The 25,436-nt window shown below is 58.5% G+C and overlaps 1 protein-coding gene across 5 annotated transcripts in view; it reads right to left on the bottom strand.

The window, feature by feature from the left end:
• TNS1 (tensin 1) overlaps positions 1-25,436 on the bottom strand; it is a 54,000-nt gene that overhangs the window by 24,609 nt on the left and 3,955 nt on the right. For 4 of the 5 annotated variants that reach the window (XM_027678880.1, XM_027678881.1, XM_027678882.1 and 1 more), the window contains exons 1-15: positions 21,435-21,470; positions 19,225-19,266; positions 16,393-16,442; positions 15,915-16,086; positions 15,541-15,591; positions 14,898-15,020; positions 14,532-14,596; positions 14,336-14,419; positions 14,102-14,214; positions 13,439-13,499; positions 12,144-12,219; positions 11,889-12,018; positions 11,460-11,525; positions 10,757-10,918; positions 589-2,289 (exon numbers count right to left, since the gene is read on the bottom strand). In XM_027678880.1, the coding sequence (XP_027534681.1) occupies positions 589-2,289; positions 10,757-10,918; positions 11,460-11,525; positions 11,889-12,018; positions 12,144-12,219; positions 13,439-13,499; positions 14,102-14,214; positions 14,336-14,419; positions 14,532-14,596; positions 14,898-15,020; positions 15,541-15,591; positions 15,915-16,082 (2,800 nt within the window). In that variant the 5' untranslated portion in view covers positions 16,083-16,086; positions 16,393-16,442; positions 19,225-19,266; positions 21,435-21,470. Of the gene's footprint in view, positions 1-588; positions 2,290-10,756; positions 10,919-11,459; positions 11,526-11,888; positions 12,019-12,143; positions 12,220-13,438; positions 13,500-14,101; positions 14,215-14,335; positions 14,420-14,531; positions 14,597-14,897; positions 15,021-15,540; positions 15,592-15,914; positions 16,087-16,392; positions 16,443-19,224; positions 19,267-21,434; positions 21,474-25,436 lie in introns of those variants that run through there. The other variant, XM_027678884.1, reaches the window with a different exon arrangement.

The following is a 25,436-nucleotide window of genomic DNA, read 5'->3' as shown; positions in this document are numbered from 1 at the left end:
ACTCAGGGAGGAGGTCTGAGCACTGAACCCAGCACTCCGGGGGGGGGTGCAGAGGCTGAAATCAGGGATGAGCCCAGCTACGTCAAACACAAGGCAAGTTTTCTGCTGGGATCTTACACCAGAGCATGCTCCACGCAGGGAAAGCATTATGTCCAAGTGGGGTCCAGACAGGACACCCTCCACCAGAGATGAAAACATCTTCCCAAACTCTGCCATATTCTCCCTAAAAGAAAGAAAGCCCCCTGAGACCCAGTGACTGGCCCTGCCACCAGGGACAGACCTACTCTAAAGGGGTGAGGACTGGAGCAGGTCTGACATCCTCGGCCGCCCCTTTCCACCTCTGGGTAATGCTGCTGCAGACGGCAAGCTGCAAGAGGGGATCTTAGCAAAGAAGAGCAGCACAGGCTGTCCCCATGCAGCCCAGCATGCCCTCATGGCAGGTGATTCAGTCCCAAGCCCAGATCCGGCATGGACAAGGCATCGCCGCATCACTCCTCCCCAGCTCCACCATGCATTCCACCCCCACAGGCTCCGGCACTTTGGGACATGCGATCCTCCCCATCCCCCCAAGGAATCAAAGAATCCTACCTGCCACCCTGTGGGCCACCAGGCCCTCCAGATTCAAGGGCTCTTCTGCCGACCTCGACAGGTCTTCATAGCTCTCCGGTCCCTTGAGGGGCATCTGGATTTGTGCTGGGATGGTGGGGGAAGGCGGGGAGGAGGTGAGGAGCTGTTGAGACCCCACAGGACTGTAGGAGGTGCTGACCGACGGGAGAGTGCCCATCTGTGCTCCTGCCGGAGCATGGCTGTAGCTCCTCGGCTCCGGCAGTGGTGCTAGCTGGTAGTTGTAAGGCAAATAGGTTTCCCGATACTCATGCACCCCGCAGTCCATCTCTCCAGGAGAATAGGCTTTGCCCCCAGGCTCACAGACCACGGGGCTCACAGATGTGCCAAAGGACCTCGGCTGGGCCACCTGCGGAGATGGCCGGGCATAGAGGCCAGACACAGCCTGGGTCGAGAGGGAGGAGGGCAGGGGTCCCACCGGCTTATCCTGACGGGACGTGGCAGGCACACTCTGCGACTTGTGGACGGCAGGTGCAAGGTCCAGCATGAGGACATCAAGGGCTTCAATGGACTGCTCAATTTCCCGGCGAGAGGGTGCCCGGGGGAACTCAGGCATGCTGTGGCTGTGTGGGGGAACCATCTGCAGTGGGCTGGGCTGGGGGCTGCAGCTAGAGATGCTGGGGCTGTGGCTCTCCATGCCGCCCTCCTGCAGCCGGGAAGGTGGTCGGCTCCCTCCTTGTTGTTGCCAGGAGTTCAAGCCCCTCTGCACGGCCTCCCGGCTGCTTGTGCTGCGAGCTGGGGCCTGGGGCAGCGCTGGGTTTACATCGTATTTGGCAGTGTCCACTGCTGGGAAGGACCGGGAGCGGTAGGTTCCGGGGTGGTCATAGCCATACAGGTAGGGCTGGGAGCTTGGCAGCGGCTGGGACTGGAGCCAGCCCGGGGCGTGGGAGCCCGGTGGGCGCTGTGGGTAGCCAGCCAGGTGCTCTTGAGTGGATGCTGACGGCCACAAGGAAGGCAGCGGGTCACGGAGGTGGTGGCCCATCAGGGTGTTCTGGTTGTTGTAGGGGTAGCTGCCATTGGAGAGCGGCTCGCCATCATAAAGCCCCTCCTTCAGCAGCTTCTCGGCCCCATTGCAGCTCGAGGGGCCATTGGGCAGGGAGGAGAGGCTGCCCACCCGCGGTGCTTCCTGGTAGCCAGTCTCACTGGCAGTGGTGGTGCCATCCAAGGAGGAAAGTGTGCCAAGGCTGCCCACGCTGTGCCCATCCTGGTTGGGCAGCTCATCATCTAAGATATCCGTCTCCCGCTCAGCCACCAGCGCTGCAGCATTCCCATTGACGTGCACCTGAGCCGGCACCACGTGGCGGCCCGGCATGGTGGGCAGGCGTGCTGGCACAGGGCCGGGCACGTGGTTGTGCATGGGCGGCGCACTCTCCAAGCCAAAGCCGACAAGGAGACGATCCAGCTCCTGCTTCTCCTCGGGGCTCAGCACCGCCTGGCCAGTGGGCACCCCGGTCACCCCCGGCTCATCCGTCCGGTCGGTCTTGGTGGAGGCAGTGGAGTTGCCTGAGTCGCTGCTCACTGAGAGTGTGTGCTCAACGTGGTTGGGCGCTGCCGAGAGCGGGAGACGGGCAGCGTTGACGGCACCAGTGCTGCCGTGGAGGGAGTCTTTCTTCTTCACTTTAGCGTAGAGGCTCCCATCCAGGGGCCCTTGCGTGTGCCCAACCTCTGCAGGGGGAGAAACGAACACGAGACCCCAGATCAATTGCTGGCTCTCTGCACGGAGCTAATGGGTCCCATTAGCTGGTGGTTTCGATTTCTTCTGTGTGCCAGCACGCTTAACGACCAGCATCGCCGTCTCCTCGGCACCCTCCACAATCCCATGGGCGCCACCATGCAGAGACATCGGAGCCAGATCCCCCCAACCCCATACCCCCACAGCCCCCCAGTTCGCACGCAAGCACCACCTGCTCTACCAGGATTCACCAAATATCCCCTGCCCTGTTTCCAGGCATAATTCCCAGCAATTCCTCTCCACAGCTGGCAAGGGGTGGTGCTCCCCACACAGTCAGCCATCACTGCTCCACAGGGCTCAGCCAGCCCCAAAGGGCCGTGTGGCACCAGGGAGGCAACCAGGGAGGACGGAGGAGATGCACCACAGGCTGTAGGAGGACAGGCAGCAGCAGGCAAGATCTGACCTCATAGCTCTTTCTAGCTCCAGCTGGATGGATGTACTCAGCCCATGGGTGAAGGACAGATGAACCACAGACCCACCTCCCTGCCTGCTCTCCTCCCAGATGATGCATGGATCCAGCCAGCCAGACATCCTTGACATTTTCTTCCCTGGCTACAGACGGGCTCCCATACTTTCTGTTCTTCCTCTTTCCTCTCTCAGGTCAGGTCGATCTGCCCCAAAGCTCCCACACAGGCAGCACCTCTGCCCAATCCTGAACATGCAGCATCTGCTCCTGGGGAGGCCCTGGTGCCATGAATTAAGTCCAGTGTGGGCAGTCAGCTCTGCAGCCCCTAAAATCTTGGGGGCAGCCAGGGCACAGCAGCATCACCACCAGCAATCCTGCACTCCAGCTCTGAGCCCCCCAGCTCCCATCACCCCCAGCAGCATCAACACCACAACTGGCTGCACCTTTTAAACCTTTCTAAGTGGGGCAGACAGATTTTGGGGACAGATAGGGACCTCGGCCACTGAGAGCAATGGGGATGGTCCCCAAGCCATGTCCCCCCCACCAGAGCAAGCGCAGCACCAACCAGGCTGCAGACTCTTGTTTTTCCAGCTCCCTGCCGAGGTTTCCTGGAAGGTCCCACAAGCAGTGTTAAACACTTTCTTTTGGAGGAAAAAATGACTCTTCCCTGGCAGGGGGCCAGGCAGCTGACTCAGGGACGGAAGACGGCCCTAACACGATAGTGTGAAATCAGAGCGGTCCTATCTGCAAGCAGAACACTTCCGAGCCAGGACAGCTTAACCAGTCCCACACCACCACACCCACACTCCAGCAGCTCCCACACCACCAACAACCCCTCACCATAAGGGAGAGGGGGGCGATAACACCGAGCTCAAGTCCTACCAAGTCAGAGCCCCCTCCTTGTCGCTGATTTTCCACTCCTGAATCTCCAGTGGCAGTATCCCAAGGAGGCAGCTGAGCCCCAAAGCCTCCCCTTGGCTTAAAGATGTCCCAGGACCAAGCAGCGAGCTCCTCTTTGGGCACTCAGTGCAGGAAAGGATGAGACTTTCTCCCGGAGACTCAGAGTTCCTTCATCCAGCTAGTATAGCCAGGAACTGGTAGCATTTGACTCCACAACACCTCCCATTCTGGGGAAAAGGGGGAGAGAGGGAGGGAAACCCTCCCCATGGAGGGAGAAACAAAAAAGCAGAATGTCCAGGAGCAGTGTAAACTCTGGACAGGCTGACATTGCTTGGAGATGGGGGAAAAGGCACAGCCCTCCCATCTGATGGCAGCAAAGGATGCTCGCCGGTCTTGGGAAACAGGGCAAAAGTCGGGGGGGGGCTGGGATAAATAGGGTAGAGGAATAGAAAAGAAAAGGGAATAAGTAAATATAAATGAAAGCACATAGTGCCAAGGGACAAAATGGATGGCAAAGGCTTTAATTGCACTTTGGGCTATGCACTGCCCCATGGCCACTGAAAGCGATGGAGAGTTGGGAGAAATATCTCCAAGAGGGGTCACTCAAGGCTTTCTGGCTCTGTCGTGAACTTCATTGTGCCCCATCCTACCTTCCCTAGACCCTTTGGCCAGGCAGGAACATGGGGGGTCCGGTGGCTGCCCCCTCACCAAGAGCAACACCAGAGTGGCAAGCAAGGAAGGGGCTGTGACACCTCCACCATCAGCCAAGCCCTCATCCTGTGGCTGCTCTGCCCCACACCTGACTGCTCATCCTGTCCTCAACCCCACATACCCCCTGGGCTCTGATGCCATGAGACAAATCCTGCTACTCACCACCACTCCCAGGCCCCCTCCACCACCCTCAGGCCACACTATCGCTCATATGACTATCTATTGCTTGTCACCTGAGAAGTTGAATAAAATAAAGACTAAGGGATGAGGGGACAGACTGCCTTAGCCAAAGCAGCCATCCTCAAAGCAGTAGGCTCCCAGGATCCCATTTGCAAAGTGTTTGCAGCTACCAGCAAGGTCAGATTTCATCCTGAAGGTCAGAGAAGCTCCAGCCTGGCAGGCTGTGCCATCTCATCGTGGGTTGGGTTTGCCCTGGGCTCAGCCCCAGACACAGCTCTGCTTCGGCTCTATCTGCTCTGGCTGTAAGGAGGCAGCTGGGGGAAGCGCTGAGATCAGCCTGGTCCCAGCCCTGCTGCCAGGCTCACTGCCCCAGCAGGGCACTCTGTCCTCTCCCTGCCCAGCACTCGGCAAAAACACAGGTCCAGGACAAGTATGACAATGTGAAGGGGGTCAGCTCCCATCCCCAAAATCCCAGCCATCTGCCTCACGACCTGTGGGGTGCACCATACAGAAACGTGCACCAGCACAAATCCTGTCCAGGGTTCTGCACCGGTGCAGAAGACAAGGTTGAGGCACCACCGTGTTTCCCCTTGTCCTGCCCCCAGTAGCATCCCACCTGCTGCCTTCAGTCCCCACCACCCAGAGCCCTGACCCCACTGCATCTCTGGAGCATCAGCCCACAAGATCCTAGGGTCCCGGGACCCTTTGTAGGATGAAGGGTGTGAGTTAAATCCCTTAGCCTCCTCAACTCTGTTTTCATCCTGTGTCCAGATATGACGGCGACGAGCAACCACAGCCCCTGAGCCATGGGTCTCCACAGCCACCAATTCCCTACCCACCCCGCAGCCCAAAGAAAAGCAAAGTCAGGACTTACCAAAAGGGACGGGGAAGAAAGGATCACAGGCGAAGGGAAAGAGCAGGCAGCAAAATCCCTTTCCTTCACCCCTTCCAGCACCAGAGCCTTCCAGGGGCACCTGGTGTGGTGGCAGCTCGAACGGCGTCCGCAGCCGGCTCCGTGCGTCCGTCCAGGACAGGAGCCGACGGCTCGGAGCTGGCTTGGGTTGGCGTTTGTCCCTTTGGCTTTGCCTTCCCTCTCGCGGAGGGAGCTATTCCCTTCCCAGCGCCCTGTCCCGCGGGGCCGCGAGAGGGGCACCCCGACGGCGGCGGGGTGCCGGAAGGGGTGGGATACGGGGAACCTCAGGACACGGGGAGCCGGAGGGGAGGATGGAGGAGCCGAAGGTGGCAGAGGCAGGAGATGGGCTGGAAGTAAGGAGGTGCGGCTGTGCTCCCCTCCGCGCCAGACCACACAGGGACCACAGGGAGGAGCGGGAGGGGAAGAGGAGAGGCGCGTAGAGGGCGGCGGGGCCGCCCAAGCCCCAGCCCCAGCCCAAGTTAACCTCAGTGAGGTGCGGAGAGGGTGGGAGCCATGGAGGGAGGACAGCCAGACAGACAGCTTCCAGCTATGAATATTAACTACTTCCTCCACGGGCAGGGCTCCGCCGCGTTAACTGTTTCCTAGGCAGGACGGACAACCGGACAGCTGGACAGCCTACCCGCCTCCCACGGGCCGCTTAGCATCACCCCCCTGGATGACCCCCTCATTTGAGACACCCAGCCCTGCCTGCCTCCTGCGTGCACACATCACACCTGTCCCCAGAAAGATGTGACCCATTCGGGGTGAGGATGTCCTTCCAGGCCCCATGGGATGTTGAAACCCAGCCGGGTCTGTAAATCCAAATGCCCTGCTGGAGACTTGAGTTTCTCCATCTTAAAAAACAGCCGAAGAGGGGTGGAAAGCAGCCATGGACAGTCGACCCTGCCGACCCGTTTTCACAACCCCCTTGCCTGCCCTGCCAGCACCAAAGGCACAGCATGGATGTGCCAGCACTGTTTGCAGGATGCGCGTGCTGCCCTGTCCCGTGGCAGGAGGAATGGCATGGATCCCATCCACCCCAGAGCTGTCTGAGACCACACTGCTCCGTCCCAAGCAAAATCCATGCTGGGATGGTGCTGGCAATTCACTGCTCCAGGTGACAGCAAGCCCACCCCGTGTCCGGGCCCCTGCCTGAACCCATGCTCAGGACTCCACTCCTCAGTTGTTCCAACATACTCAGCAAAACGTGAGGCTCCTTCCACTCTAATCCCCCCAGTCGTGTGTTTCCCATACCCCCATGGATGACGACGGGATGAGAGCAGTGTTTCCAGCCGGCCCCCTGACTCACAGCCCTGTTTGCTCCCAGATAGTAGCACATGCCAAGCCAGCATCCTTCCAGAACTTCCAAAGTTTGCTTGCTTCTCTGCCTTATTTTTTGTCTCAGCTGTGTGGCTGTGGCAGGGCAGATACAGAGCTCCCCAATCCTGCCTGGGGACAGCCCCAGCTCTACACATACACACTGCTGCAAGTTTTGACTTCAAGGACAGTTTAAAAGGAGAAAAGAAAGGGCTGAGCTTCCACTAGTTGGTCTCTCCCTATCTGCATCCCAGTCCCAGCAGGAACAAACCTTACCCACCCCCCACCCCACATCACAACCCCAAATACCAGGTCAGAGGACAGATCCTGCCCTGGGAATAGCCACACTCCAGCTAAAATGTCTAGCCAAGCCTGTAGATGCTCCAGTATTTCTCCCATGGGGAATAACCAGAAGCAAGGGGGACACTCCCTATGGATCCCCTTCAAGCCCAGCCAGGTCCCCACTGCCCCACAAAACGCCCACCTCAACAAGCCCTTACCTTGCTGCTGGCAGAGCAGAGAGCAGCAGAGAGGGGCAGAATGAGGAGGGGGAAGCAGACTCCTTCAGCTTTAGTCAGCTGGTGAAGGCAAGAGGAGAGCCAGTGACCCCCAGTCGCCATCAAGCCTGGCCAGGGGACAGATCCATCTGTGGGGGGAGAGCAGCAGCCTGCCAGCAGCTCCAGCAATGGATTTAACAGCTCTGGCCTGGCCCATTTGGCGCTCTGCCTCTGCACTGCCTGGCTTGCCCTCCTGGGCAGCCTCAGTCCCTGATAAGTGGGACAGGATTTGACCCCACTAGGGAAGGTGTACCCCATGAGATGCCCAACCCATGGGTGACCAACAAATGACAGTGACCCCATCAAGGGGCTTTCTGCCCCATGGAAAGATGCAGGATCAGCATCCAGCTCAATCTGTGGGGGTCTGGGACCCCCTGACCTTTACCACATGGGGTTCAGGGTCTGCTGTGATCTCCCCTCACTGGACTGGTGAGATGCTCATCCCAGTCCCTATCTTGGCCAGCCCTGCCCTGCGAGTGGGGATGAGCTGCAGGAGAGTTCTACGCCAGAACCATGACTCAGGTGGGGATTTAGCAACTCTCTTGCAGATGTTGGATTTGGCCAGGCCCCAGCCACCCTCTTCCAGCCCCGGTAAAAAGAGGAGGCAGGAAGGGCCAGCCCAGAGTGGGTCCAAGGGCCAGTCGTTATAGGGAGCTGCTGGGTTGGGGATGCACACCCGGCCCTTTAGCATTTTCTCACTCCACCCCAGGGTGGCAGAGCTTGGGGTCCCCCTGCAACAGTCACACATTCGGACCTTAGGGATAACCCGTCTACTGACTCTGTGCCAGACCCAACACCCTGTTCTCCATCAGCATTGGTTTTCTCAGCAAAACCAAACGAGGCCATAAATGTTCTCCATCAAGATTTGCCCACCTGCATCTGCAGTACCCCAAAAATTTCTCTGCAGTGATCCTCCAACCAGCTGCAAACCCAGCAGTGCCACATCCAGCCGCCAGTCTCCTCTTGCCTTCCTGGAGCTAGTTTGACACCCCAAGGAAAGCCACCACAGTGCTGGCAACCACAAAAACAGCCAGAGGAAGAAGCACGCCATCGCCTTCCTTCAGCCTTCAAATACCCTCTCAGCCAACTAATGGCTATGGGGACTGCAGCAGGAATCTGCCATGGAGCCACCACTGACCCAAAGCCCCTCTGAGGAGGAGGAAGGAGGGCAGGCAGAGCCCATGCCATATGGACATGCATGATGGACAGAGGGACAGGCTGGGGGGGTATCCCAGCACTCCCCACTCTCCCTAAGGATCATAGGGCAGCCCAAGCCTAGTGGGCAGCAGAGACCCTGCCTCCCAGCGGGAGGGCGAGTCCGCTGACAGGGCCAGCCTTTGCTGTGGAGGCGGCTGACAGAGACCCCACCTGTTGAATCCAGTTGGGTCCCCTCTGCCAGAGTGCAAGATGTAGGGGTTCAGATCCCCCTCTCATGACTCCCGCTCTGGACAAGCTTGGTCAGCCGACAACCTTGCTGCAGCTCAGTTTCCCCTTCCCCAAGTCCCCGCAGATAAGCACAGCAGAGGCATGAGGAACACCAGGACAGGCACCACCCCCAGTCACCCACCTGCCCCTCCAGCTTTGGGGTCCCACAGGACCATCCCACCCTGTCAGGCACCCCCAGCCCATACGGGTGCCCCATGCTGAGACAAAGTTGCTGGAGAAAGGGCATTCACCTCCACCAAGCGCAGCTGTGACCAGCAGAGACGCTGCCTGGGGGGACCCACCGTTTGGCAGGCGATGCCGATCCCGTTGGCCTGGGCTGCGGCGACGGTCTGTGGGGAGCCTTCGCCGAGTGGCAGGACAGGCAGTGGCAGGGACAAGGAGCAGCGGCTGATCCCAGCCCCGTGTGGGTCCCGGTGCCAACCTCACCCCCCTCCGCCCCCGGACACCACTCGCTCACGCCTGGTGGTGCCAAAAATGTGGCGTGCAATTCCCTGACCAAATAAGGCAAGAACAACCATAAACAGGGACCCCCCTTGCACAGCCAGGCACCAGGGTCCCTAACCCAGCTTGGGACAGGCTGGATAAAAGTGCTGACAGAGAGGAAGGAAGATGAGAGCCCCCCTAAGCCCACACTGACTCTCCCTTCTGCTGCTCAAGGTGCCTCATGGGGCAGCCAGGGAGAGACCCCTATAGATGGGCTTCTCGCAGCTCTTTTGCTGGCATGGGTCGGAAGGCAGCCTCCTGCCTCTGGCTTCACCCTTTGACAGTCCCGGCTCATCTCCAAACTGGGGCAGTGTTTACAAATCCAAGGTGCCCTCATTCCCTATTGCCATCCTCCTGCAGGGAGGACAGCCCAGTCGGCGCATGGAGATACCTCTGCAGCCCTGACACCTGTCTAGACCCCCAAGAGGGGATGAAGAGGAGCCCTGGGGTACTTCTGCAGCAAGGACCCCCATGAGAGCACAGAGATCAGTGCTGGAGTAGCCCTGCAAGGGGCTGGGAGTGCAGAAGCTCTGCCCAGGGAGCCAGAGGGGAACACATGCAATGAAGTACTCAGGCCTCTGCAGGCAGGAGGGGGCTGCCAGGCAGTCTTGCCAGCTTGGGGCCCAACCTGCAGCTTCCCCCACCACATAGCTGAGCCTGGACATCACGAGTTACCTGTTTACTGCCCGGTGCCAAGGCAAGTGCCTGTGCCAGCTCTGCACTGCTGCCCCAGGTCCGGCTCTACCACCATAGCAGAGACACTCTCACCTGCCTCAGGCACCCAGAGCCCCCACCCTGCGCTGTGAGCACGGTCACCCACAGCTCCCACTTGAAGCAGCCGGTGACCTTCAGGGACATCAGGGACGGCAGCTGTTCCTGCTCCAGGGACGCCTCTCCAGATTGGGCCAGGAAAGCCCAGGCATCTGCTCAGCCATGGGCAGCCCTGCCACCGGGACAGGGTCCACACCCTTCGACATATAAGTCCTGTCCATTCCTGCCAAGTGGGTGAGGACAGTCAACTTGCTGCAGCCAAACCGGTGCTCAAGGGGCTCTTCCGAGCTCTGAGAGATGCTGCATACCCTTCAAGGCCAGTGAGACATTCTCATGCCCCAAGGATAACTAAGGCACAGCTACGTCCTGCCATGTTTGTGCCATGAGAAAGGAGCTGAGATACCTAATTGTCCCACCATGAAGTCCTGCAGACCTGGGGTTTGGGTTTCCCAAAGCTCTGGGGCATAAACCAGGGCTGGACCCTGCTCATGCAAACAGGACTTTGAGAGTGAAAGTGCTAGAAAAAGAGTGTAAGCTCTCTGGCACTGAAGCAGGAGGCAAAGTCCACAAGATCTTCCTCTCCCATCCCACGGCCACACTCCTCCCAGCAGCAGTCATCTGCCCCCAGCTCTGCTGCTCACTGGTGTCCCCTTTCCTGGGCTGAGGGGGATTCCCACAGGGACACTTTGGCCACTGAGCACCCTGTGAGCCCTAACCTTTCTCCAGGTGCTTGCTGGGCAGGGGTGGCTCAGCCCAGGCCCCCTCTGCGGTGTCCTCACGCTGGATGTTGAAGTTCTCGTAGGAGTCCCACCGGATGAGTGGGTCAGATGTGTTGTAGTCCACGGAAACGCTGGGCCCATTCTCCAGGTGCTCCATGCCTGGGAATAGGCAGGATAGTCAGTCAGGGTGACAATAGAACCAGTAAGGGTAGGACAGGGGGAGGAGATGGAGAAAGGTTCAGGCAAGGAAAAAAGAGAAGGAGCCATAGGGTAAGGCAGGAGAGTCCTACAGGAAGGGCAGCATTAAGGATGGGCACAGGATGTACATCAAAACCCACAAACAAAGTGTACAAGACTGCCCAGGGCTTTTGGGATTGCCTAGAGACAAGCACACAGGTTGATAGTGAGTGTGCATGGGTCTGGAATTTTTGTGCTTCATTCCCAAGCACTTCCTCTTTCTCTCCTGGGCCAGCAAGTGCTTTGGAGAGCAGCCTTCTGGGGAAACGAGAGAGAGTGATAGGGCATCGATGGGTGATCCTAGATTAGCCTCACTGCCTGGACCCCTCATCCTACCCTGGTGACAAAGAGGCTGCAATGGCGCAGGAGGAGGTTGCAAGGGAGACAGCAGGGGATATAGCTGAGGAAAGGGAAAGGAGACGACATCCAGCTCCAAACCCCCAAGGCAGTGAGCCAGCCATACCTTGGATCTTCTCAGGGCCATAAGAGAACACAAACTCCACCTTCCCATACTCAGGGAAGCGGTCATCTGTCAGGGAGAGAGCAGAGTAAAGGGACCACCTCCATCTATACTTCCAGTAGCACCCACACAGTCACCCCAAACATGCTCCACAGCTTAAGGCAGGGAGCTGGCAGGGATATCCCTTCATGGGGCTGTGCATCTCAGCCCCCAGAACAACGCCAAAGCAGTCGCTCTGCATCAGTACTGGTTTTGGTAACAAAAGGGATGATGGTGCCACCAGTCCACACGCAGCAGCACACCCTGCAGATGGAGCAGGGGTGCCCTGCTTGGTTGGAGTGGATCTGGGATGGGTGCCCAGATGCCCCACGATGAGATCAGAGTTACAGGAGGATGAGGGAGTTTGGAGAAGGGAGGTGCCAGGGCAGTTACCTCTGAAGGCCTCATCCAGGTCCTCCTTGCCAAAGACAACGTCAAGGTCGTGCACAGCGCACGTGTGGAACTGCACACGGAAAATCACATCACGGGTAGGGCTGCGAAACTTCTTGTGGTAGCACTTCAGCTGCAGAGGGGAGTGGGGATAGGCCATCAGGATAAGCCCCCAGAGCTTGGCAAAGGGGAATCTGGGGATCCCGACACAAGGCAACCACCCGTCCCCTGGCTGCTTTCTACACGGAGGATCCTTACCAAGATATCGCCCTTGAGCAGCAAGCCGGGCTCAATAGTGATGCAGATGCCTGTCTGGCTGTCTCCTTGCACGTTGCTGCAGAGAGGGATGGTGGGAGGATGTGAGCTGTGGTGCAGAGGCCTCCAAGAGCTCCCAGCACCACCTCAACCAGCCCTTCTACCCAAATCCAGCCAGGAAAGGTGCAAAGCACAGAGCTGCCCCCCCCCCTAGTGACAGAGGAGGGTTCCGTCCATCACCCCAAGGGCCACCCATTCCCAGGGGAAGGAGGACAGGAAGCGGAAACTGAGGCACAGCTCAGTAAGGGTGGGAAAAATGCTGGGTGGGAGGGTTTGACCAGGGTCCAAGCGCTGAGACTGGGCTATCAGCAATCCCTTCAGCTCCCATAGTCAAGCAGGGCATTGGACACAGAGGGAGAAATCTCAGGGAATACTCTCCTCCCTGTCTCAGTTGCCCTGACAGAAACCCTCCCCTTCGCAGTGTACCACCGAGGGGCTGCCTCTGGGTGGTGGCGTCAGCAGTCGCAGACAAAGGAAGAAGGGAGTTGGATTTCACAGGCAAGATAAACCTGGAGTTTATTACAGGCATCCCATAAACAGTCTATTAAAAGCTGAAAGGCGAGACTGGGATGGCAGTAAATCTCAGCTAACGGGGACTGCAGGGAAGGGAGATCCTGGTCCAGGGGGTTAAGATGGGAATACTCTGGAGGTGAGGTGCTCTGCTCCCTCCAGGGAGGCCAGGAGCCATGGGTCCCAGACTGGGGTGTGACGCTGGCAGAGTGTCTGGGAGGCTGGAGAAACTGACTCCTGCTTTGCCTTTGCCAGTGCCTGCTCCCAGGAGCAGTGTCAGAAAAGAATTGTGCGGAGATTAAAACAGGAGGAAAATATTTTTTTTGAGAAAGAAAGAGGGCTTTTAGGACTAATCCAAGCAGGAGGAGCAGTTCTTTGGGCAGGGAGAGAAAAAATGCCTTCATCACACCAGGGACGCGTCCCCATCTCTGTCCCCATTCCCTCCAGGGACACCCAGCCCCAGGCTCTGCACAGCCCCAGGCTCCCTCTGCTGATACAGAGAGTCACTACAGCCCTTCCAGCAGAAGGGCCCAGTAAGGCCCAGTACAGCCAGCTACCACCTCCAAAGAAAAGGACGCCCCATTTTTTCAGTTCCCTGGACCCCAAACGGACTAAGCGCAGAGCACCAGACTGCAGGGGACTTGGCCTTGACCCTCTCCATCTTCCCCTGCTTGTCTTGCCCCCCACGCTGGGGATGAGGAAAGCCCCCATGGCAAGGAGATAGTTACTAGATCCCCGAGGTGTAGACGGGCTGCATGGCCTGGTAGATTTTCAGGAAGGGCCGACAACCTGGAAGACATCAAGGCGGGAAGAAAAGGCACACTGCTGTTAGGCAGCTGGGTGGAGGGGCCAGGGCAGGGATTAGTCACGGGGGAGAAATCCAAACAGGGAGGGAGCCAAGGCAAACAGCCGCTCCCCATCCAAACCAGCCTGCACCAACCACGGGCAACATCTGAGATGGGCAGAAAGGGATGCTCTGGATGAGTCGGGAAAGGGGAAAGCCCCTGCAGCCCAGTTTGGGTCCTGTAGGACCTAGAGCAAGTGCTGGGCTGGGGATAGAGGCAGGATGACGATCTGAGTGAGGTACTGGCACCAGGCGGGGTACTGCATGCCAAACCCCATCTCTGTCTGGTGCCATCCTCTCAAATGCTGGCAGAAAAGCACTGTCACCCCACAGCTCAGGTTAGTGCCCAGCATGGGGAGGGCCCCCCCCAAGGGCAGGGTAGCACCCTGCCAATAGGAGTGAACAATCTCTGAAAGGGAAAGGGAAATTCAAATTGCCAAGGAAATAATGAGGAAAATATTGCCCATCGAGGACAAGCCTGGCCATGCAGTGCAGGGGGGTGGGGTGGGGGGGAATGAGGCTGGGGGGAGGAGTCGCGGGCACCTACCGCCTTTCGACTCAAAGTTGGGGATGCCGTGCATGATGACGTGGTGGAGGAAGAGGGGCTTGTTGTTCATCTTGATGCTTCCAGAGAGGAGCCCACTGAAGTAATGGATGTACCTGAAGGACAGACAGGCAGCTCAAGAGCAGGACCCACAAAGAGCATCCGCCTTGGTCCCTGCATCCAACCACTCTGGCTCTGGGGACAAAACCCAGCCTGAAACGGCTTGCCAGAACCCACCTCCTTTGGGATGGCTGTCCCACTGGCACCACCTTGTCCTCATAGAAGCGTTTCATGGCAAACCTGTCCAGAGCCTGGTCAGCGCTGTGGGGCAGATGAGGTTGAAGGAAAGTACTGGCACCAGCACCCCAGCACCACTGGGGTGGAGGTCAGCAGTGGGCCCCAGGGCCACCCCAGGATCGCATGTCCCTCTCACCTGGCTGAGATGTTGCTGTAGTGCATGTAGGCAGCCACCACCACCCCCAGCCGGCCACGGTTCCCCTGCGGGCACACAGCAAAAGGGGTGTCATGGGGGCAGCGGTGCCTGAGAGCGCCTGGGCACAGCCGTCCCACGCTGAGGCAGGCACACACTGGTCCCTATATGCACACGCCAGCACGCACACCCCCCAACCCTTCTTAGACACACACCAATCTACGCATACATGCTGACACCTACCCACATACCAAGCCACCAACCACCACATTCCCTGCATCCTTTGGCCACCACTTGGCCCCACCTCTGTAGCCCCGCAGACCCCCAGCGCCCCCATCACTGCACACCCTGGGGATGGGTCCGGCCCACCTTGTTGTGCAGCACCACCACATTGTGTGCCGCCGCATTGAGCCACGTGTCCATGGCTTTGCAAATGCTGCAAATCTTCTCCAGCGCTGGGGTGTGCATGTCAGGCCACCCAAAATCCAGCACCTGAGCAGGGGGAACAGCCAGGGGTCACATCCACATGCACTCCCTGCAGAGTCCGCAGCCTGCCCGTGTGCAAAGCCCAGGGCATGTACCCAGGGTGGGCACCACTGTGTTGCTCTGATGTGCCCCTCCCAACCCCAACCCTGCACCCCCCTGCCCAGGCCCCTGGCCCAGGGAGGCCATCACGGTCCCAGATCTCAGGCCCCTCACCCCAGGTCACTTGGCTCAGCTGCTCAGGGTTCCCCCATGGTCACAGGGATAGGACAATGCCTTACAGAGGTCTCCAAGAGATCCCAAACAGTCAGGTTTCGGCTGGGAATGGGGGATGGGGAGGGCAATGGGAGTCAGGCTGAGATACCACAAACTCAGTGGGAACTCTCAGTGCTTTTCTCAGGGTGGATTTTAGCTGGGTGGAATAGAGAAGGTGGCTGTTCCTCCCCCAGACATCTTATAGCAGGGAGCTGGTCCTGCAAACAGCCCTGCCCTGAGGCCCAAGATTCTGCTTCCCACAGCTGTGACCCACCTTGGGGTGAAGTTTGTTGACATCACGTCTCCGTTCAGATAGGTTGAAAAGCTTCAGAGAAGAGGAAAAACAGAGTGAGGGGACATCTTCCTACCTCGCTGCTACCTCTCACCTCTTCCTCACCCCAAAGCCTCCCCAAATCCTGCCATTAGAGTAACACATTGCCATAGGGAGACACAATGATAAAAAACTCCCAGGGTGAGTTTCAAAGGAAAAAAATCTATCCACCTTAGTGCAAAGACCCTCCCCTCACCAAAGCTAAGCCCAGACAGAGACAAGGATGCAGTACCCACCCCCTGCAAGCACCCCATTCCTAGGGTCTGAGCACCCCAGCCCCTTCTGCAGCCTGACAGGGACGCAGCTGTGCCCCTCACCACATAGTTGTTCCCATGCTTGGACTTCAGCATGTGGGCCACTTCGCGGAGGTTGCTGCAGTAACTCTGCTCCTCAGCCACACTGGGGTAGGAGACGGCAATGATCCGCTCCGTGATGTACACCAGGTCCAGCTCACAGCTGCTCTCCATGGTCGTAGTCAGGCTCATGCTCCTGGGCAAGGGAGGGGACCGCTGTCAAGGAATGGCATGGGGAGGGGACACAGTGACCCTTCCCCAACCTGTGGGATAGGCTGGGGCACATGAGGACACAGCAGCAGAGCTGCCTGCAGCCTTTCCCCTGCTTCCAGTCCCATTGGGGTGTCTAGGGGACCCAAGTTAAGGATGGTGGATCATAATCTTCTCCATTGGGAGCACCTCTCCTAGGTGGAGCACATCTGGAGAAGCAAAGTGTTTGCAGAGAGGGGGAGGTTCATGCAGTGCAGAGATGGTCACCAGAAAGGGAAATTGAGGCATCTACCTGGATGTTTTGCAGCGTGACTGCCCACTCCTGGGGGATTTTGTGGCATCCTAAAGAACCAGAGAGGAAAAGCAAGTTACTGCCATGACCCAGTCACAGACAGCACAGGTGTCCTGCTAGGGCTGGGTGTGATAGTGCTGCCGACGCATCCCACCCCCACCACACTGCACTGCACATGGTAACACTCCCAAAATATCTCCAAATATTACCCACCAAGCATCCCAGTGGCACAAACACCTTGACACCATCATTGTCACCCCTCATCTCACAAGCAAAACCCAAGTCTCACAACCACAGCAGCTGGGACCAGCCACCACGGGCACTGTGGGACTGGTGCCTTGGCAAAGGGTCCCAGAGGACCTTTTGGGAGGATGCTGAGCATGTAGACACAGTCTAAGGCATGTTACAAGTCTCTCCTGTCTCTGTTAGGCTGCGTACACACACCTGGTGGGACAGAGCTGCTTTGGCCCTACCCAGAGCAGAGGCAGGTTCGCTGCCCAAGCAGCATCGAGGAGCCAGCCAGGCACAGCAGTTTGCTTTGGCCCCGGCTCTCCCGAGCCAAATGCCTGGAGGAAATGTTTGAGCTCTCAGAGCAGGAAACTTCTATTTATGCATGTTCTCCGGCCTCGAGAATTTCATCTGCAGCCGGCTTGCTCAGTGACTTTGTGACCTCAGCCGAAAAACAAAGCAGGGTTTCCAAAAAAAACTGCTAAGGAAAAACACACTCGCAGCTCATTAGTTATAGTATCTCCAGCTAATAAGCAGGAGTCATTTAAAGACTAATCTTGGGCAGACAACATGTCCCAAGCATCTGGAAGGAACAGAAATAAGAGATGCATCCTGCAGCTGGTTCCCAGGATGCCCCTTCTGTCCATGAAGCTGCAGGACCTGCTGCCACTCTCCTTGGGCTGCAGCATCTCACAACCATTACATCAAAGGGAAGTGGGAGAGAGGTTTCCGACACTCTTCGCCTGCCATCTCCCATCCAGTGCAGTCCCAGAGCTGCTCCAGTGGGCAGCCAGCGTCACCTTCCCTTGCTCCTTTCAAGGTCAGGCTGCCTGGTGGAGCAGGGCCAGGCTCAGCAGCCCCAGAGCCTGGGGACAACGGTCTCCCCTCCCAGCCAAAGCCGCTCCAGAAGGCAGTAGCCCTGCCTGAGCGCCCGAGGGTGCTTGGGCAGGAGTGACAATTCCCCCTCCAGGTTCTCCTCAGGGTGCCCCAAATTTCCTGCTCACCCCAGAAACACCCCAGCATTGCTGAGAGCAAATAAGGAGTTAAAATGCAGCAAAAAGAGAAGTAAAACCTTTCCTGGGAGAGCCAGGGTGTGTGGAACAAGCCTGACCCAGAATGTGGGCTCGTCCCTGCATCACCCACCAATGACCAGGATAAGATCTCCACTGTGACCCCTGCTCTGCCCCAAACCTTTGTAACAGAGACATCTGGGGTGCCCCATCCACACCCACCAGCCAGGAGAGCCCTGTCAGCCCACATCACCACACCCAGACATAGCAGCCTCCCAGTCCATAGCCTTGCCCAAAGGAAATCTGACATGGGGCAACACAGACTCATACTCCTCTCCCACAGGGGTAAACTGAGGCACAGGAGAGCGAGCAAGGTGGGGACACCAGAGCCTCTCTCCCTTACCATACCTTGACAGCAGTGAGACCCTTGCTAATCCATTTCCATGCCATGGCAGCTCCACTCCTGACACTCTCCAGGCCCAGGAGAGTGGGTGCTCGCGGAGAGGGCCCTCCGGTGTCCCCTGCCCCATCAAGAGCCCTCAGGCTCTGCCTCGCTCCCCAAGCTCTGCCCTGCTCCCCCTGATCTAACCACAGCCGCACTGCCAGCTCTGCCGTCAGCCCCTGCACGAGGAAGAGTCAGCCTGCGATCAGCTGATAGGAGAAAACGCTCATGTTATTAAACACTCCTGCCCGCCACTAGACTGGGAGATCCTGCAAACATCCTCTCTGGAGGAGAGACTCCAGCCAAGCCAGTACAGGCCAGTCCAGCCCAGCACAAGACAGGTTGGTCCCAGTCACATTGGGTTGAAGACCCCTCTGACAACACCATCGAGAATACGCCTCCCAGTCCCAAGCTAACTTGGCATGTCCCCAGGCTCCTGGCAGCATCCAAAACCCACAGGTCCCTTCTGCTCGGAAAGGGTGATGAGAGGCACAAGAAAGGCTGCAAAAATACCAGGAAACTTCCCTAAAAGAGAGCACAGTCAGCAAAGGAGGCTCCTGATTGGATTATTCTAGCTGTGGATGCTCTTTCTCCAGCTCAGACAAGGGCGGCAAACATGTCCTGGATAACCGAAGGAATGAGGCAAAGCCAGATCCCAGGTGAGCAAGGCTTTCACCCTCTTCCTCATGGGAACCATCGTGCCTCCATCCCTTGGGTCCCAGCCCCAGTGCACAGGGAGGCCGGCGAGCTGGCTGTGGGCAAGGGCGGGGGAAGCCATCCGCGTTGACTTTGGCAGTGCATTTGTCTACACTGTCTTAGCAATTTCATGTCCATAGATTAAATAACAGATCCCCGGCACTGAGACAGGAAAGCCAGCTTTGCAGCAAAAGCCCTGGCCCCCACTACGCCAGTCTCCACCACCATCTCTGCCACCAACCCTGGGCATCTCCCTTGGCCTTTGGCATGGCCATCATCACCTTGGCTGGCAGGGAGGGAGGGCTGGGGGGTCCCAGGGATATCAGGAGACCACAGGAGCATCCTGGATTGAGGGATTTTGGCTGCAGGGAGTGCTTGCAGCGATGGGACAGGCACGAGTAGCCCCCCCAGGAGGCCTTGAGGCAGAGATCAGCCTCCATGACTGGTCACACTTACCAGGGTGTCTACCTGCTTGGTGATGCTCTCCCCCAGGGATGGCTGCAGGGAGGAGGAAGGGGAGAGAGAAAAAGGCAAGCAAGAGAGAAGGAGAGATTGAGAGACATGCACATGGAGCAGGGACCACAGCCAAAATTCCCCCCTTGCTATTTCTGGTCCTTCCTAGGAAATGCTCTATGGTCCCACTTCCTTCCTTGCCCACCAATATGTCCACTCTTCCTAAATGTTGGGAATCCCTCAAAACCTAAGCATAGAGCTGGGGCGATACTCGGGTACCAAGGATGCTGCCATCCTGCCTCCCAGCAGCCACCTCTCACACTCAACCAGTGTCGCAGATTGGGAGCACTCAGCTAAACCCTCAGCTTGCTCCATGATGGGCACCCAGTGCCCTCCACATCTCCAGGGTTCCAGATAGATCCTCCATGGTCAGACCCTACAGCCAGCAGGTAAACAACGGGGCAAGCCTGGTGCAGTCCCATGCCCAGCCTGGCCACTGGCCACCAGCAGGCTCACCTCCTCAAGATAAACCCGGCCCCACAGGGCCAGCAAAGGACCCCGACGGGAGCAGAACCAGGGTCCGAGATCTTCAAAGTAGGCAAATTTGGTGACACACCACTGGAGTCTACAGAGAGTTCTGAAACAGGGCTGGAGACAGGAATTAACTTCCTGAGGTTGGGAAGAGCATCTGGACCCCAAATACAGGGAGCAGAGGACAGATACCTCTGCCTGAGGATGGTGGTTGGGGTGCCTGAGGGTGGCACAGCAAAGGGACCCAGCTTGGTGGTTTATATGAGTCTTGGGACCAGGAAGATGGAGGGAACCCCCAAAACCAGGCTGCTCCAGCCCTGGCAGCAGGGCCAGGGCACAAATTTCCAGCCATGGGACAGGGCAAACCCCTTTTGATTTCCTCCCAAAGCCACAGTAACGGTCCCAGCTCGAAGCCAACATGTTTTTGCTGGTGATAAGTGCCCGGGGAGATTGGCAGGGGCAGCAGGGTACAGGCAGAGATTAAACCCGGGGCAGATAACCACCACGGGGCCCCAGGGCAGGCAGCGTGCTCTGCTCCCATCCTATCCCCTCACTCACTTGGGCTCTTGCGCTGCTCTGATGAGCTTGCAGGGGGTCATCCCCTACACCCACCCACCTAGGGGTGAGACCTCTGCCCAGCTATGGGGTGCCCAGCCCAGGGCCCCCTGTGAGACACAGACACTGCAAGCACTGCCAGGCTGCTGAGCCCGAGCTGAAACCCTGCCAGGGCCTCCTCTCCCCAGCGCCTGCCCCAGCAAGCCTTGGCACACTCCGGAGCAAAAAAAGAAGGGCGGCCACGCTGGCCCCAGGCTCTGCCAGTCTCCCCACTGCCACGTGCCTGCTTTGCCTGCTGCCACAGGCATTGCCAGGCTGGGGATGGGGCAAGGGAGCTGCTTTGCTGGCAAGACGCTGCCTGGTGGTCACCATTATGTCACACTTCCCAAACCTCTGGCTAGGACATGGCCCTGCTCCAGGTGACATCTCGGTGCCCTTGCTACTCCCAGAGCCTGGTCATGGCCTAGACCAGTGTGGCAAAGGACTGTGGTTGCCTGCCCAGTACCCCTGCACCCATCCTCCTCAGGACAGGGTGAACAGAGATGGCACACCCAGCTGCTTTCCTGGTGTCCACAGAGCACAGGGTGGGAAGGGCTGTGAGTCGCCCTGGCCCCAGCAGATCATTAAAGGTCCCCAAGAGGGACAAAAGTAGATGGTGACAGTAACAAGAGTTGCAAACGCACAGCCCTGGGCGCCCTGAGCCAAAGGCACATCTGGTACAACCATCTCCGGGCGTGCAAGAAACCGCCCTGGCTGTGGCGGGGCCCTCTGTACCGGGGGACCCTGGAGCCCTGGCTGGTCACGTCCCATCTGCCTGTCCCTCTCAGCAACCCTGCAAGTTCCTCTTCCCTGAAAGCTCCAACTCCAGGAGTCCCACAATGGCTGGGCTGCCCCAGCTTGTGCTGCTCAGATGTGGGATGGCCTGCAGCCACCAATACTGGGGGACACAGCACCGAAACGGGGGGTGCCCTTACCCTCAGCTCAGGACCCCTTTGGTTTTGGGGGTGAAAGACTCACATCCTGAAGCCCCCGGGTAGAGAGCCCCACACCCAGTGCAGAACAGGGTGTCCAGTCCCATCTAGCATCCCCAGAGCCCCACTCATGGCTCACAGTGGGGTGTCACTTACCAACTCATAGTTGACAGTGGGGGAGCAAGGGGTCACAGCCTGCAAGGAAGCAGAAGAGAGCCAAGATTAGTTCCTGCAGCCCCCTGCACAGCATGGGGCATGGGAAGGGGCTGGGTTGCACCATTCACCCCCCCCCACTCCCAAGGGCCCACCCAAGGGAGTGACAGAGTCACCCACAGCCCTGCCATTCCAGGCAGGAGCCCAGGCAGCATCCCTAGGTCAAGGCTGGGCTTCTAGGGGAATGGACTCGAGGCCATGGCAGAAGTGCCATTCATCCTTGGCCAGGGAGCCAGGACAGCCCCAGCCCAGCCCGGGTGGGCACGGCGGGCACAGCACAGCACGGCACAGCACAGCACAGCACAGCACAGCACAGCACAGGGCGGATGCTTGATGCCAGGAGCAGCTCCTGGAACAAACCGCAGCCCGGCCTCGTGAGCTCCTGCAGCCGCCAGCTGAACAGCCCGGCTATTGTTACCTTAATTACCAGCGGCAATTACTGACAATTAACCTTGGGTTTTGCGTGCACCCCAGTCGCCGGGAAGCAGCAGCATGCCAGGGTGGGAGAGGCAGCGCCTCGTTGGTGCCGGGGCAGCGGGAAGAGGTGCTCCAGCCCCGTGTTGGCCCAGAGGTGCCAACAGTAGCTGGAGGGTGTGATTAGGGACACTTTGACCTCTACAAACCCCACCACTGAGTCCCTAGGAGTGGTGACCCCCCCCTTCAGCCATCCCTTGCCCCATGCCAGGATGGAGCCAAGACAGCAAACATCACCCAGGGGCTGGTCCCCCACCATGGCAGCATGGGGACCCCCTGCACCCCACTCTGTCTCTCCTGCCCTGGGCCATAAAAAGAAGGATTTACCACAAACACCCCACTTGGAGCACCCAAATCCCAGCCCATCCTGGACCCCAAAGGGTGATGGCCAGTGCCTGCTCCCCTCCCCGGCTGCCAGCCTGCTCTCATCCCCTCTCGCTGTTTTTTTCAGGGGTTCCGCCTGCTCGTGCTCCCTTCCCCTGTGCATTATTATTATGATTTTATTCTAATGCAGAAACGCTTCCATAAAAGGCCCCTTTCCCTGCCCCGCGGCACTGGCCCCGCGCCAGCCTCCCTGGAATGTTCTCCGGCAGCGAGCCGCTGCTGCTGCAGACGGAGCTGACGAGGGCTGTGCCGTACCCCGCACCGTGCCCCGCGCACTGCCACACTCTTCCCCTGGGGATGCTCAACCAAGGGCCCCTGGCCCCCACCCAGCCCCAGCTCCAAGGCCAGCGATGGGGGGAGATGCACAGCTCCCCCACCACAGGAATGCAGGTCCCATAGCCAGGTAGGGTTCATGCCCACCCCTCCTCTGCTGTCAGCATGAGGAAGTTTGCAGGCTACAAATGCTCCTCTGGCTGAAAAAGCAAGAAAACTGGGGTGCCTGTGGTTGTTTTTCCCTGTCCTAGCGGATTCTCTGATGTCTATATGGGCTTGTGGTGAACCAACACCAGTCTTCCCATCCACAGGAGACACCAACCCAGGTTATATGGCACTCTCTCATCCCAGAAACGCAGTTTTAGGAAAACTGCAGGAATGTAAAGATGTTTTCAGCTACCATTCCTCTCTCAAGTTTGGCTCAAACGTGCCCCCAGTTCAAGGAGAAGAGGCAAGACGCTGACCCAGTCAACAGACCACTTCTGAGAATTCCAGCTCCTGACCTAGAGGTGCAGGAGCACCCCTCCTGCCCCATAGGACTGGCGAGAGTATCACTTCATACAGGACCGTGGCAAACCCCAGAACCTCCACCATCTCTGCCCTCAGGGATGCCTGCATCTCCCAGTGCAGGGGGTGGTGGGAAAGGCAGGGGGACCTGCACACCCCTGGTCCAGGCTTTGCCGTGCTGTGGCAGACACAGCAGCCTTTCTTCTCCCCCTCACCGGTGTTTGCATTCCTGCCGGCTGGCCCCCGCCACTGCGACCCCGCCGACCGGCAGCCCTGCCCAAGAATGTGAGGAACGAGGCGCAGCAGGGCTGCCGCCCACCCCACCAGCCCCCCACGGCCCCCCACACGGCCCCCCAGGTCGCAGCCCCATCCCTCCCAGCAGCCACATCCCACAAGCTTCTGCCTTGAGACCCGAGTTTTGCCAAGCAGAAAAATCAGTTTCCCAGTGAACAAGACCCTGTGGCCACGAGTGATGGGATTCCCTGATGTCTCATAAAGGGTTGGGCACACCCTGCAGCCTTCCGCTGGAGAGTGGTGATGAGCTCCCTGACTCATCGCCAGCTGTCACTATACCTAGAGATACCCGATACCCTTTAGATGTCCAAGACCAGAATTAAACAGCTGGCTGGCAAATCCCTGACAATCTCCAGCCATGCCACCACAGGGTATAGTAGCCCATGGGATCCCTCTTCCACCTAACCCTTCCAGCTGCAGCTCAGGGACTGACCTCTGCACCACATATTCCCGACAGGATTTCAGCACCATTTCACAAGCACTGAGCGAGGCTGGAGGAATGCAGATATCCACCACGTACCCAGGGATGAGACACCTCAGAGCCTTCTCCATGCTGCAACCCCCCTCAATACCTCCTTCCTCTCCCTCCTCCTCCCTCAGCAAAATAACCCCTGCACCCATGGAGGTGCCCAGGGCCATTGCCAGGTCCTGCTCCAGCTGGAGCATCCCCATGAGTTGTAGCCCCAACCTGTAAATGCCAGCAGGGCTAGGGGAAAACAAACCTCCATGGAGGGGCCCTGCGATTCAGGAACAGGCTGGATCAGTGCAGTAGTGGGCGCGCTGGGGTCTCCCCAGCTGGGCTGCCAGAGCCGGGCAAGCGCTGGCCCACGGCCCACAGCATGGCCCGTCTGGCTGCCGGTGGGTGATCCAGGCCCATCTCTGACGCATATCCCTTCCTTTGGGTGGCGGTTTTTGTTTTTCCCTTCCCCAGGAGCTCCGATAAACATTCCGGAGCTGGCTGATATCCGGGCTGGTGCTGACCCTTACGATGCCGGGAGCAGATGCAGCCACCTCAGCCACCGCAGCCACCTCAGCCCTCACACAGGCCCCAGCACACCACAGACGCTTCCCATGGCCAGGCACTGAGATGACAGCAAGCTTGCCCTGCTGGTGTGGTCAGAGCTGGAGACGTGCTGTCAAAAGGGACGCTCCAGCATCCTGGACCCTCCCAAAGTGAGCCAGCATCAGGCAGGCACAGCCCTCATTGCTCCACTACGCAGAAGGGATGTGGACCCCAAAAGAGGGAAGCAAGGCACCCTACTCCCTCCAGTTCTGGTACGGGTTCCCCTGCCCAATCCACTCTGTGGGCTGGAAATGCAGTTGCCAAAGAGGGTAGTGACTCAGTGGCCAGATTGGCATCCCATGGGACAAGGTTGGGCAGCATCAGGGCCAGCTCAGCCCATGTCACCCCACCTCATGGGGTCCAACATCACCCCTCGAGGGACCAATTTCTCCCTAGCAAGTTCACCTCAGCTTTGTGCCAATCTTGCCCCAGCTGGGCTGTTAATCACCTCCCCATGCCCCCCACGACTTTCTGCTCACCCCAAGACCCTGCCCCTGGCAAGCAGGGGCCCAGGGACAGCCATGGACCACAGCAACTCCCTCAGCCATCCCCAGGGCCGTTCCCCTACTTTCCAGTCCCTCCAGCCCTGACACAGCCACCAAACCCTGCCAAGTCCCATCTTAGCCATGGTGTGGGGCAGAGTGTGAGCCACCATCGGGAACCTCACAGCAGAAGACACTTTTAAGTGACAGGTTGGGACCACCAAACTGGGGATGTTGGGGAACATTTTTCCCTCTCTAGCACCCCTGTTCCCCCCTTCCCCATGTGACAAGTCACAGTATCCTTCCCCCCTGTAAGGCATAAGGGACTATGGGGTCCAGGCTCTGGTCACCCCCCTGCCCTTCACGGGGGTCAGGTACCTCCCGCCTACACCATGTGCTGCCTGCTTCTGCCCTCACATTTTTTGCAGCTCTGGCAAAACTCCTGTTTATGCAATACGTCCCTGGTAG

Source organism: Neopelma chrysocephalum, unplaced genomic scaffold, assembly GCF_003984885.1.
Source record: "Neopelma chrysocephalum unplaced genomic scaffold, ASM398488v2 Primary Assembly neopelma1_44, whole genome shotgun sequence".
Taxonomy (NCBI): Eukaryota; Metazoa; Chordata; class Aves; order Passeriformes; family Pipridae; genus Neopelma; species Neopelma chrysocephalum.
The sequence above is the reverse complement of the archived record's forward strand: the minus strand, read 5'-3'. Positions and strand labels throughout refer to the sequence as shown.